The 14753-nt window shown below is 45.9% G+C and overlaps 1 protein-coding gene across 4 annotated transcripts in view; it reads left to right on the forward strand.

Moving 5' to 3' along the window:
- Nucleotides 1–14753, forward strand: part of iqce (IQ motif containing E) — a 130178-nt gene that overhangs the window by 98414 nt on the left and 17011 nt on the right. For 3 of the 4 annotated variants that reach the window (XM_072481050.1, XM_072481049.1, XM_072481053.1), the window contains 5 exons: nucleotides 776–889; nucleotides 2295–2425; nucleotides 2769–2798; nucleotides 5279–5376; nucleotides 8846–8965. In XM_072481050.1, the coding sequence (XP_072337151.1) occupies nucleotides 776–889; nucleotides 2295–2425; nucleotides 2769–2798; nucleotides 5279–5376; nucleotides 8846–8965 (493 nt within the window). The remainder of the gene's footprint in view (nucleotides 1–775; nucleotides 890–2294; nucleotides 2426–2768; nucleotides 2799–5278; nucleotides 5377–8845; nucleotides 8966–14753) is intronic. The other variant, XM_072481051.1, reaches the window with a different exon arrangement.

Below are 14753 nucleotides of genomic sequence, written 5' to 3' on the forward strand. Positions count from 1 at the left end.
CATCCGCAAAAACCCACTCCCTTCACTACCAACACACAGTAGCAGGAGTGTGTACCATCTTCAAGATGCACTTTAGAAAATCACCAAGACAGCACCTTCCAAACCCATGACTGCTATCATTTAGATGGACAAGGGCAGCAGATACAGGAAACACCAACACCTAGAAGTTCTCCACAAGCCACTCACCATCCTGACTTGGATAGAATATTGCTGTTCCCTCACTGTTGCTGGGTCAAAATCCTGGAACTTCCTAACAGCACTGTGGGAGTACCTACACCACATGGACCGCAGTGGTTCAAGAAGGTAGCTCACCACCACCTTCTCATGGGGAATTAGGGATGGGCAGTAAATGCTGACCAAGCCAGCGATGCCCATGTCCCTTGATTGAATAAAAAATAATGATGGCCGAACAACTTGAGGGGCTGAATGGCCTATTCCTGTTCCTTTGTTTTAGAACTAAATGTAGAACTTGCATTATTAAAAACATTTAACCACTCACATTATGCAAAGGTGAGTGGAATTACAGGATATGCTTTTGGGAAAGAATACAAAACTTTCCTCTGCAGCTGACACATGATTTATTCATGATGCAAGTGCTTGAAACCAACTGTAGATAATTAAAATGTCCTTTAGCTAGCATTAAGACAGTATCCAACATTTAAAAAAGCAGATTATCCATTAAAACCAGGCAGGGTAGACATTATGTGTGGTTCTCCTTGAAAGTGGGCCTGAATCTTTCTGGAATGAACATTCTACCCTTCTGGTTTCATGAAAGGCAATTACTGTGATACAAGCATCTGCACGGGGGCATTTAACACGGAAGAAACTGGAGGGCACACACTCTGTTGGTCTGAAGAAAATGTCTGTTGCCTCCTCTCAACAGAACAAGGTAGTTAACCTTCCAATAATTTCCGCAATCATACTGTTTTAAATCATACTGTCTTAATCCTACTGTGAGAGAATATATCTGTCATCATTGTTACAGTCATCAGTACAAAATCTAAAGAAACTAATCTTGACAATGTTTGCCAAATTCCAATGAAAAATGAGTTTGTGTAATCTCAGAGCAGGATCTCACAAACGCCTTATAACCAAAGGGATTACTTTCTAAAGTGCAGTCACTGCAGTTTTATACAGGCAAATACAGCTGCCAAATTGTGCACAGGAATGTTTCACACACAACAATGATCAATGACCAGATAATCTGTTGTCGATGGTATTGGACAGGAGAACTTGCACTTGGATCAAAAACATGGGATTTTTTAAATTCACCTGAGCAGGCATACAGGATCTATGTTTAATGTCTATTCTGAAGTATGTCATGGCAGTACGGTGGCACAGTGGTTAGCACTGTTGCCTCACAGCACCAGGGACCCAGGTTTTATTCCTGCCTTGGGTAACTGTGTGGAGTTTGCATATTCTCCCAATGTCTGCATGGGTTTTCCCCCATGTGCTCTGGTTTCCTCCCACAGTACAGAGATGTAGGGATGAGGTGGATTGGCCATGTTAAATTACCCCTTAGTGTCCAGGGATGTGCAGGTTAGGTTACCGGATTATGAGGCTCAGGTGGGGTAGATGGGAGTGTGGATCTGGGTAGAGTGCTCTTTCGGACGGTCAGTACAGACCCAATGAGCTGAATGGCCCCCTTCTGCACTGTAGGGATTCTATGGTTCTCCAACAGTTCAGCACACCCTCATTGTTCAATTGAAGCACAGCCTAGATTTTATGCTCATGTCCTGAGTGGACGTGAACCCTCTACCCTCCAACTCAGTTGAGAGTGCTACTTATAAAGCAAAGGGTTGCATATTGGATTACGTGCTATTTTTTTGGACTAAAATGGGCGAGTTTCCTACTTTATGGTCCTGACCTTCAAATTAAACATAGCAAAGATGTTTCCACTTGTGGGGGAGGCCAAAACTAGTGATCATAAATACGATGCTCATTAAATAAATCCATCAGAGAATTCAGTAGAAACAAAGGGTTGCAAGAATGTGGAACTTGACACCACAGGAGTCAATCCTGTGGTGACAAATATTGTTGAATTTAAGGGGACTGTTGAATAGGAGGCAAATATCATTGTTGAATTTAAGGGGAAGGTTGATACGTACATGGGTAAGAAAGGAGTAGAAGGTTATGCAGATACTTGAAGTACAGTGAGAGGAGATTTGTGTGAAACACAATGCAGGCATAGACCTGTTGGCCCAAATGGCCTTTTCTGTGCTGTGAATCGCATGTAATTGTAAATAGTGTGTATTTGTCATGTGTTTTTATATTGTTATTATAATTTATTTCAGAGTTCTCATGTTTCTCACCGCAACAATGTTCAGAACCAACTTCTGGCAGAGGATGAGAGAGAAGAGGCTGTCTCTTTCATCCAGTCCTCTTTTAGGGCTCATCTGACTCGAAAGCAATACCTCAGAGAGAGGTAAGAGGTGGGGGTTGTAAAATTGTTATCAGGAGAACAGTCTGTGCACTCACATTGCCATGCTTTTTGGCTGTTGTTCCTCTCTATAATGAAGATTTTCCCCTGATCAGAAGATTGGTGCAGACACGTGGAAAGGCACCTGCCTGATTTTTTTCATACTTCCCACACCCAGTCTTGTAGTACAGTTGGACACTGACCTAGAGGAAAATCTCAACTTACAGGTCCACTGAATTCTGTTGTCCAATACAGCAGTCTGCCTGTGGGGATGTGAAGTAACATGGAACGGGTTTTCCTTGTGCGGCTTGCACCCAATCCATGACAGATCTTGTTTGTTTATACTTAGGACCATAGGGAGAGTGGCTGGAAGAAAAAAGTAAGTAAGACGGATGTCTGCATCAGAACTGTTCTGTCCTGAACTATAAAATCTCCAGGTACAAATGTTATTTATCGCAGAGAACTAAGAGGGACTAGGGAGAAGATTTGTGAAGCATTTACAATCATGGTAAGGGAATCACTCGATACTGGAGAGCCACCAGAAGATTGGAAATCAGGTAATGTTGTAACCATGTCAAGAACAGATCTGTTAGTTCTCCCTGTGTCTGCGTAGATTTCCTCCGGGTGCTCCGGTTTCCTCCCACAAGTCCCGAAAGACGTGTTGTTAGGTGAATTGAACATTCTGAATTCTCCCTCCGTGTACCCGAACAGGCGCCCGGAATGTGGCGACTAGGGGCTTTTCACAGTAACTTCATCGCAGTGTTAATGTAAGCCTACTTGTGACAATAAAGATTATTTAAATTAAAATTAATATTACGGTAAACAGCAGTCAGTATGCATTTGGAAGGGAAAGATTCCAAGCTCCTGGACATGAAAATACCTGCAAAGCTGCATTTGTTTACTTCCAGAAGGCAATTGACAAAGTCAGAAAGCTTTTGGTTAAACTCTTACCTGTGAAGATTTAAGGTACATCATTGGAATGAACAACAACCTGGCTGAAGGATAGAAGACAAGAATGTTTATTGGAGGAGTTATGTTAGAGTTTGGAAAATACTGGGCAAAATGTTTCAGAGATCGCTGCTGAACTTTCAATTTCCATCAATGGGTTCAATACACAAGCACAACAGACACTAGCAAATCTGCACAATCCCAAACTAGGAAGGTCATTGGAATTGGAAAAGCAATTCTGAGATTACAGAACAAACTAGAGAACTGAGCGGAGAAATGAACAATTTATTGGAAGAAAAAATGGCGTTGATGAAGATGAAAAAGAGACTTATTGCTAAACATGTCCACTAAGCTTTCTAGCCAAACAATAGACTACAATTAAGAATAAGCAGTCAAATTGTGCCATGCTTTAACCACTCATTGAGTCCAGTTCAGATCACTGAGACACAAAGAAGACATTCGTGTGCTGGAGACAGTGCACCGAAGAGCCATGAGGCTGACCCCTATATAAAAGGCCTGACTTATGAGGGAAGAGTAAAGACTTCAGTCTTGAAATGGGGCATTGAATGGCAACCTTATAGAGGTACACAAGATAATAATTAAAGGCATGGAAAAATTACTTTATACAAAATTGAGACAGTAGAGCAAATTGACAGGTGTTAAAACTAGTAAACCTAGGATTGATATCTGGACGTTTTAACAGATATAAGTTCATCAGAACTTGTCATGGATTTCAGCTTGGTGGAGATGAAATCCCAGATAGTGGGCAGGGTTCTCCGTTTCTGAGTCTAAGTGTTGATGCCAATGGAGAATCCGTGGACTTTTACGACAGAAAAACCAGTGTGGCAACTGGACCGATTCCGCTACCATTGAGGGGCTAGCACCGGGGCCGCGTGGAACACACTTGATTCCACTGAAAAACGGTGCAGGATACGCCAGGTCCATGATGGACACTCGGGAGGCTGACGAGCTGCAGCCTAACATACACATTACACTCCCCACACACCCACTTATCCTAGCCAAAAAGATGGCACTGGTTGTGCTGGAGCCGCCCATACAGCTGATGGCCAGAGGGCACCCAGGAGGATGCCCTGGGGAGACACCTATAGGACCCGTGGCGCCATGTTCAAAGCGGTGTGAGCAGGTGCATGGCTGCCTTGCCGGCTGTGGCTATGGTGTTCCCTGCTTGTCCACACCGAACTCACAGTCCACCTCCTGGCCACCCCCACTACTCCCCTGGCCAGCGGCACATTTGTGAGCAAACTATGGCGATGTTGGACACCTTCCGTACTCCCTCTCCCTCAGCAGCTGCCTCGCCAGTTTCATGATTTTTAAAAGCACAAGTGAACCATGCCGTTGGGAATTTGGCCCATCGGAGCCAGAGAATCGCGAAGGCCCTGGAGAGTGCCGGGTCGGCCCTTTAATGATATGCAAACGGTACATACTGTACGTGCGGAGTGAAACACATTGAGGCCTTTTTCAAGGTGCTGGAGCATTGAGATTTGGAGTCAAATCGGCACCTGCTGCAATTTTGCCGTCAGAACCAATTCTCCGCCCAATCGCCTTTCCCGATTTCGGTGATGGTTACCGGAAAATCTAAGAAATAGTTGCATGCTGTGATGGTTGAAGATCAGACTCTTTCTAGTTCTCACAAACCAAGAGAGGCTAAATGTCCTCCCTTATCCATAATTATTTGGGGTGCAATATGAATCTGTCCCCTCTCTTATATGCGACAAATGCACTATAACCTTCACTACCAGGATTCAAATTACAGAAGTAATAAAACCTCTTTCTGTCTTTTAGATGTTGATGAATGTTCTATGCATTTTCAACTTTGTTATTTATTGTTTTCTACTTCTAGAAAATAAGGAAAGTTGCCATTTGCTTATGTTTTACCTCTGTCATTCATAGTGCTGAGCAAAGAAAAGGCGCATCTACTGGAGACACAAAAGAGATCACAATTACAAGAAGGAAATCCAGTACTGTTCAGCCATGGTCAAAGTATTCTGGTAGGTATAGAAATCCCCTGACTTGTGGGCTAGCAACCATTCTTCCACCAAACTTAGCTGGGTTTTTTGTGACATAGTAAATCCATACCAGTTTCCAACTCCCCTACATATTTATGCACTAATGACAGCCAACTGCTGTTCACACTTGCTACAGGATTCAGAGGTCCTGATTATACCAAGTAAAATAAATATTTGTCTATTCACATTCTTTGTAGAGGAATTTTTTCAAACCCTATGGAAATCTAGGGCTATGGGGGCAGAGTAGGAAAGTGGAGTTTTTATAAATAAATTTAGAGTGCCCATTTCATTTTTTCCAATTATGGGGCACTTAGCATAGCCAATCCACCAACTTGCACATCTTTGGGTTGTGGGGGTGAAATCCACGCAAACATGTGGAGAATGTGCAAACTCCACACGGACAGTGACCCAGAGCCGGGATCAAACCTGGGACCTCGGCGCCGTGAGGCAACAGGGCTAACCCACTGCGCCACCGTGCTGCCCAGGAAAGTGGAGTTGAGGTAGAAGAATCAACCCTGATATTTTTGAATGACAGAAACCTGAGGGACCATATGGCCTATTCATGCTTCTGCTTTGTTTTGATATCCTATTTATTTTCCCATATTCAATTTGGGGTAGGAGTTTTACCAAGGATTTAAGGAAATGAGAGTCTTGAAACAAATGGTGGTTCTTTAGCAAAAGATAACCAGTTTCATTCCCACTCACCTAAAGTTATGTAAATTAAATAACTTGCATTTATATTGCACCTTTCACATTTTCAGCATGCCCCCAGATACTTTACAACCAATGGATCCCTTTTGAACTGCAGCCATTGTTGTTATGTAGGCAAATTTAGCAGCAGTCTGCATCCAGCAAGAATCCACAGAGATCAAATAAATGTTCTTGGCATTGGTTACGGCAACAATGTTGCTGAGACTTCAGCAGAGCTCCTATGCCCTCTTGAAGTAGTACTGCAGACCTTTTCCATCCATCTGAACAGAGCGAGACAGAATAACATCCCCAACAATGCAGCGCTTCCTCATTGCTGCACTGAAATAACTAAGAAGGATGATTGAGATAATGCAATGGATGTTGTCCATATAAATTTTAAGGAAGAGTTTGACAAAGTATCACGCAAGTGGCAGGTTGACAAAATTAAAGCTCATGAAAAGAAGGGTCAGTGCCAGCTTGGATAAAAATTCAGCTGCAGGATAGAAAACTGCAAGTTGTGGCAAATGGTTGTTTATCAAATTGGAAAATGGTAGACATCTGCGTCTCTCATGTTTCAGTCCCACTTTTTTTGATATATTAAATAACTTGGACATTGGAACACAGAGTGAAATTTGAAAATTATACCATACTAGGACGTGTGGAAAGCAGTGAGGATGATACCAGTTTGCTGCAACAGGACATGGGTAAGCTAACCGAAAGGACAGACAATGGCAGATTTGATGCAGAGAAGTCTGAGGTGTTCCAGCTTGGCAGAAGGAATTGGAAGAGGCAACATACACTGAATAGTACACTTCTAAAGAGAATGCAGGGACTTGGGGGTTGTTGTGCATAGATCTTTGAAGGTAGCTGAACAGAGTGAGAGAGTAATTAGCAAAACATATGGATTCTTGGGCTTCTTAAATAGAGGCATTGAGTACAAAAGCAGGGAAGTTTTGGCAAATAAAAGGAAAATACTGTGGTTGCTGGAGATCTGAACTAAAAATAGGAAGTGCAGGAAAATCTCAGTATCTGTGAACAGACAAACAGAGTTAACATTGAGTCCAATGTGACTGCTTTGGAACTGAATTTACACTGAACCTGCTTAAAGCTTTGTTCAGGACACAACTATAATATTAGATCCAATTTGGTCATCAAACTTTGAGAAGGATCTGAGGGCCCATAAGGGTGCAGTGGAAATTTACCAGAATGGTTCCGGGTGAGTGATTTTCACAGCAAGATTAGGTTGGAGAAGCGGAGTTGTTTTCCTTGGAGCAAAGGAGATCGAGGTAGATCTATTAGTTGTGTACAAGGTTATGAAAGGTTTAGATTAACCAGACAAAGAAAAGCAGTTTTCAGTAGTTGCTCGTACAAGGCCTAGGGGCAGGGTCACAGTATTATGGTTTTGGGTAAGAGATACAGGGACACTGCGGATGAGGGAGAACCTTTTTAAGCAGTGACTGGAAATGACCTGGAACTCATTGCCTCCGAATGTGATAGAAGCAGAAGTGATCAATGATTTCAAAAGGAAATTGGATGGGTATTTGATGGAAATAAACTTGCAGGACTACAGGAGTAGAGCAGGATATTGGACGAACTGGATTGCTCTTGTCACATTACCCTGGGCTAATACGCAGTCAATTCCAGCCCCACTTGACCCAGAGTCATGACACAAGTGAAATTAGATGTTATTTTAAAATATCTGAGGTCCTTGGCAGAGCCTGACAAACAGGCTGCTTCAGCTTGAGTCCTCTGCTTAAAAGCACATTCCGAATATGGGTCTACGGACCAAAAATAATAAAAGAAAAGAAAATGGAGACAAAGGAAATAAACAGGAAGAACTTTTACACTCTACATAGAGCAAGCATGGATTTGATACGCCAATATCTTCTTTCTGTGCTGTAATGACTCTGACTCTAATAAATCCAAGAAGAAATTCAGGAGGAACTATTCCATCCAGAGAATGTGGAACTCCTTTCCACAAGTAGTAGTTGAAGCAAATAGCACAAATTTAAGGAAAAGCTGGATAGGTACATGAGGGCGAAAGGAATGGAAGAATATGCTGGAGGAACAGCACCTCATCTTCCGATTAGGCACGTTCCAGCCTTCCGGAGATAACATTGAGTTCAAAACCTTCAGACTGTAAACTCTCTCCTCCACCTTCACCCCATTTCTATTTCTATCAATTTATTTTTATTTTCATTTCTCCCATTAATCTATTTTTCCCTCATCATTGTTCATCCCACTCCACTTGGGTCAACTGTTCCTAGTTGTCCTTTGACACACTGCACAACTTTGTTCTGCCATTCACACAATTTAAACTCTTTTATGTGCCACTATCAGCAGCCTTCTTGGCCTTAATCACCGCCATTTGCATTCCTTTTGTCTTCTGTCCTCAACATCCTTGTCTATCTCCACCTATCGCTGGCCCCCTATCCAGCCCCACTGCTGCACCCCCCCCCCCCCCACTACAGTATAAATCTGACCCCATTTGCAGTTCTCTCTAGCTTTGACAAAGAGTCATCCAGACTCGAAACGTTAGCCCACTTTCTCTCCACAGATGCTGTCAGACCTGCTGAGATTGTCCAGTATTTTTGTTTTTGTTTCAGATTCCAGCATCTGCAGTAATTTGCTTTTATCGGAAGAATATGCTGATAGGATTAGATGCTGGGAAGTGACTCCTGGTGACCATAAACACCTGCACAGAGCTTTGGGGTCAAATGGCCTACTCCTGTACTGTACATTTTATGTTTTCTTGTTGCAGGGTACCTTAAAGATGATGAATATATTGATGAAATAGAGGAAGATATATTCAAGGATGAAGACCAAGAAGAAGCAGAGCCTTCAAAGAAGTTGAAGATATCACCAAATAGACCTTCAACGTGTAAGTATTCTTGCATTTGGGTCACACTTGTTTTTATTGCCAATTCCTTTATAAACTATTTATTTTTTCTTTCTTTATATCCCAATTTTTTGCCCTTCTCCTCCAAAGATGATCCTCTATTAGTCTTTGGTCCAATAGGCACTAGGTGTCCATTGTTAAGGAAGCAAGAGACTTAATAAAGAAGTTTCTAAACATCACCATAAAGATAGTAGTCAAGGAATTTCTAAATCTGGCTTGCCCTGGGGATGTTGGCGGTATCTATGAGGAATCTCACAGGGTCTCCGAGGTTTCTGTAACCAAAATTGACATACCAAGTAGAACATTCACTGACCAGGATCATTGCCATGGATGCAATGCAGACTGAAACTGCAGTAGGGAGAACCCTCTATGGTTCGGTAATTGCAGAAAAACAAAACTAGTCCAACACCAGGACGTCACATTCGCTCACCAGCTCCCAGGATGAGTCCCATGTCAGTGGGCCGTCTCGTGCAGTGTGGTTGGCAAAATCCGATTTCCCCTGTCCTCCCCACCCCACTCCAGCAACCTCATGATGGAATTCATCATTTGGGTTTTGGGACACAGACAGAGAGAGGCAATCCTTGTCTGACTCGGATCAAAATTTCACCTAAAACAAAGACGTACAACTGATAGCGAAGTTGCATGAATTCAGTAATAAATTAACAAATATGAACATAAGAAATTAACAAGCAAGAAAAGATCTGCTTCATGCTGAATAATTACTTTGTGTCGTTATTCATAGCAGAGGAATCGGTCAGCATGCCAGACAATAATAATCTTTATTAGCATCACAAGTAGGGTTACATTAACACTGCAGTGAAGTTTCTGTAAAAATCCCCTAGTTGCTACATTCTAACACCTGTTCGGGTACAATGAGGGAGAATTCAGAAAGTCCAATTCACCTAACAAGCACATCTTTCGGGACTTGTGGGAGGAAACCAGAGTGCCTGGAGGAAACACATGCAGACACGGGGCGAATGTGCAAACTCCGCACAGACAGTGACCAAAGCCGGGATTCGAACCCGGGTCCCTGGCGCTGTGAAACAACAGTGCTAACCACTGTGCTATCGTGCCACTCATGAAGGACTCAACTAAATTAATGTAAGCAAGATACCAATAGTGGCTTTAAAAAAAAAAAAAAATGTTTAATAATTTTTATTAAAGGTTTTCATAAAATATCAACAACAAAATGAGAAAGAAAAAAGAACCCAACAGGGTTAAGTACAAAACACAATCTAAAAAAGCAACCCCCCAAACCCCTCCCCCCTGTACATAAATAATAAATTAACATTAACACCCCGACTTAACACAGATGTATTCACCCCCTCAGACCCTCCAGTGTAAATAACATAAACAAAAATAAAGTAAACCCCCCCCACTGAGCTGCTGCTGCCATTGACCAATGTCTATCGTTCTGCCAGAAAGTCTTAAGAACGGCTGCGACCGCCTAAAGAACCCTTGTACCGACCCTCTCAAGGCGAATTTCACCCTCTCCAATTTAATGAACCCTGTCATATCGCTGATCCAGGATTCCAGGCTTGGGGGCCTCGCATCTTTCCACTGAAGGAGAATCCTTCGCCGGGCTACCAGGGACGCAAAGGCCAGAATTCTGGCCTCTTTCGCCTCCTACACTCCCGGCTCCTCTGCCGCCCCAAATATTGCGAGCCACCAGCCCGGTCTGACCCTGGATCCTACCACCCTCGACACCGTCCTCGCTACACCCTTCCAAAATGCCTCCAGCGCTAGGCATGCCCAGAACATATGGGTGTGATTTGCTGGGCTCCCTGAGCACCTAACACACCTGTCCTCACCCCCAAAGAACCGGCTCATCCTTGTCCCGGTCATGTGTGCCCTGTGCAGCTCCTTAAACTGTATGAGGCTGAGCCTCGCGCACTAAGAGGAAGAATTCACCCTCCCTAGGGCATCTGCCCACGTCCCCTCTTCGATCTCCTCTCCCAACTCCTCCTCCCACTTACCTTTCAACACCACCACCGAGGCCTCCTCCTCCTCCTGCATCACCTGGTAAGTTTCCGAGATCTTCCCCACTCCCACCCACCCCCCGAGAGCACCCTGTCCTGTACTGTGTGTGGCAGTAGCCGCGGGGATTCCACCACCTGCCGTCTGGCAAACGCCCTTACCTGTAAGTACCTGAAGGTGTTCCCCGGGGGGAGCCCGTACTTCTCCTCCAGCTCACCCAAGCTCGCGAACTTCCCATCCACAAACAGGTGCCCCAACTTGCGTATCCCTGCCCTGTGCCACCCCGAAAACCCTCCACCTGTTCTTCCTGGGGGCGAACCGGTGGTTCCCCCGTAATGGGGTCCACGTCGAGGCCCCAACTTCCCCCCCCCCCCCCCTATGCCGCCTCCACTGCCCCCAAATTTTGAGGGCCGCCACCACCACCGGGCTCGAGGTATACCTCCTTGGAGGGAGCGGCAGCGGCGCTGTTGCCAGCGCCCCCAGACTCGTACCCACACAGGACGCCGTCTCCAGCCTCTTCCATGCAGCCCCCTCCTCCTCCATCACCCACTTGCGCACCATTGTCGCATTGGCGGCCCAGTAGTACCCACAGAGGTTGGGCATCGCCAGCCCCCCCTATCTCTACTCCGCTCCAGGAACTACCTTCTCACCCTCGGAGTCCCTCGCGCCCACACAAACACCATTATACTCCTGTTAACCCGCCTGAAAAAAACCTTCGGGATAAACACTGGGAGGCACTGGAACAGGAACAAAAACCTTGGGAGCACCGTCATTTTGATTGTCTGCACCCTACCCGCCAAGGACAGCGGCAACGCGTCCCACCTCTTGAACCCCTCCTTCATTTGCTCCACCAGCCTTGTAAAGTTAAGCCTATGCAGGGCCCCCCAGCTCCCGGCCACCTGGACCCCCAAATATCTGAAGCTCCTCTCCGCCCTTTTTAGTGGGAACTCGCCAATCCCCCTCTCCTGGTCCCCTAGCTAAACTACGAACAGCTCGCTCTTCCCCATTTGAGCTTGTACCCCGAAAAGTCCCCGAATTCCCTAAGGATCCTCATTACCTCTGGCATTCGTCCCACCGGGTCCGCCATATACAGCAGCAGGTCGTCCGCATAAAGCGACACCCTATGCTCCTCCCCACCCCGCACCAACCCCCTCCAGTTCCTCTACTCTCTCAGTGCCATAGCCAGGGGTTCAATCGCCAGTGCGAAGAGCAGGGGGGACAGGGGACACCCCTGTCTCGTCCCTCGGTGCAACCGAAAGTACTCGGACCTCCTCCTATTTGTGGCCACACTCTCCATCGGGACCTCATACAACAGCCTAACCCACCTGACAAACCCCTCCCCAAACCCGAACCTCTTCAGCACCTCCCACAGGTTCCGCCACTCTACCCTATCGAAGGCTTTCTCAGCGTCCATCGCCACCACTATCTCCGCCTCCCCCTCCCTCGCCGGCATCATGATAACGTTCAAACGCCTCCACACATTCGCGTTCAACTGTCTCCCCTTCACGAACCCCGTCTGGTCTTCATGGATGATCTGCGGCTCACAATTCCCAATCCTCGTGGCTAAGTCCTTCGCCAGCACCTTGGCATCTACATTTAGCAAGGAAATCAGTCTGTAAGACCCACATTGCAGGGGATCCTTGTCCCACTTCAGGATCCAGGAGATCAGTGCCCGGGACATCGTCGGGGGTAAAGCCCCCCCCTCCCTTCATTAAAGGTCCTAACTAACAGCGGACCCAATAGGTCCATATATTTTTTTATAGAACTCGACCGGGAAACCGTCCGGCCCCGGTGCCTTCCCCGCCTGCATGCTTCCTATCCCTTTGATCAGCCCAATCGGGGCCCCCAGTCCCGCCACCAGTCCCTCTTCCACCTTTGGAAACCTCAATTGATCCAGGAAACGGCCCATCCCTCCCTCCTCCCGTGGGGCTTGGATCGGTACAATTCCTCGTAGAAGGCCCTGAAGACCCCATTGATGCCAACCCCCTCCGCACCACGCTCCCTCCCCTGTCCTTAACTCCCCCGATCTCCCTAGCTGCGTCCCGCTTCCGAAGCTGATGCGCCAGCATCCGGCTTGCCTTTTCCCCATACTCGTAGACCGCCCCCTGGGCCTTCCTCCACTGCACCTCCGCCTTCCTGGTGGTCACCAGGTCGAATTCGGCCTGGAGGCTGCGCCTCTTCCTCAACAATCCTTCCTCCGGCTCTTCCGCATACCTCCTGTCTACCCTCACCATCTCCCCCACCAGCCTCTCCCTCTCCCTCCGCTCCTTGTGGGCCCTAATGGAGATCAGCTCTCCCCTCGCCACCGCCTTCAGTGCCTCCCATACCATCCCCACTTGGACCTCCCCATTGTCGTTGGTCTCCAAGTACCTCTCTATACTTCCTCGGACCCGCTCGCTCACCTCCTCGTCCGCCAACAGCCCCACCTCCAAGCGCCACAGCGGGCGCTGGTCCCTCTCCTCCCCCATCTCCAAGTCCACCCAATGCGGGGCGTGGTCCGAATATAGTGGATAAATTAATGACACTACAGGGTACAAGTGACAAATTACCAAGACCATCGATTCATAGCATGGTTAGAGCAGATAAGGGGGACATTTGACCCATCATGTACTTGTTGCCTCTTTACAAGAGCAATTCACCTATTGCTACTGCCCCACCTTTTCCCCATAGCCCTGCATTTCTTATCTTTTCAGAGAATGATCAAATTTCCTTTTGAATGCCATGATTTAATCTACCTCCACTTCTGGCAGTACATGCCAGATCCAAACCACTTGCTGCTTAAAAACATTTTTCGTCCTGTTGCCATTTTTTTAATGCCAATTACCTTACATCTGTGTCCTTTGATTTTCAATCCTTCCACCAATGTTACAGTTTCTCTCTCTACTCTGTCCAGTACCCTCATAATTTTGAATACCTCTATCAATTTTAGCCTCAACATTCTCATCTCCAATGAGAACTGTCCCAGCTTCTCCAATCTATCCATATAGCTGAGGTCTTTCATCCCTGAAACCATTATCGTGAATCTTTTCTGCACCCTCTCCAATGCCTTCACATCCTTCCTAAAGTGTAGTGCCCAGAACTGGACACAATGCTCAAATTAAGGCTGAATCAGTGTTTTGTACAGGTTTATCATTATTTCATTGCTTTTGATTTCATGCACCTATTTATCCAGAATCCTGTTTGTTTGATTAACCACTCTCACCACCTGTCCTGCTACCTTCAACGATTTATGCAAACGAGTTAGGAGCAGAAGTAGGTCATTTGTCCCCTCGAGCCTGCTCCACCACTCAGTAAGATCATGGTTGATCTGAATGTAGCCTCAGCTCCACTTTCCTGTCTACCCCCTATACCCTTTGACTCCCTTGTCGATCAATATTCTATCTAACTCCACCTTAAAAAATATTCAATAATCCTGCTATCCACTGCTTGCGTGAAAATAATTCCTTTATTTAAAAAATGTTTTTATTAAGGCATTTATATATGTATACACATCAAACACGACCAAAACCAAAAAGAGAACAGTTACCCTCCTCCCACTCACCCAGCCTTTTTCTTCCTTTTCTAAACCCTTCCCCTCTCCGCTGACTTAACTATCCTGGAAGAAATCAATAAACCGTTTCCATCTCCGGGCAGACCCCCTCAAGGCGAACTACATTTTTTCCATCCTGAGGAACTCTGCAAGGTCGCTCACCCACACCCCCGGGGTCGGCGGCCCCGAGTCCCTCTATCCCAACAAGATTTGTCTCTGGGCTACCAAAGACGCAAAGGCCAAAACGTTGGCCTCTCTCACCCT

Source organism: Scyliorhinus torazame, chromosome 17 (genome assembly GCF_047496885.1).
Source record: "Scyliorhinus torazame isolate Kashiwa2021f chromosome 17, sScyTor2.1, whole genome shotgun sequence".
Classification (NCBI taxonomy): Eukaryota; Metazoa; Chordata; class Chondrichthyes; order Carcharhiniformes; family Scyliorhinidae; genus Scyliorhinus; species Scyliorhinus torazame.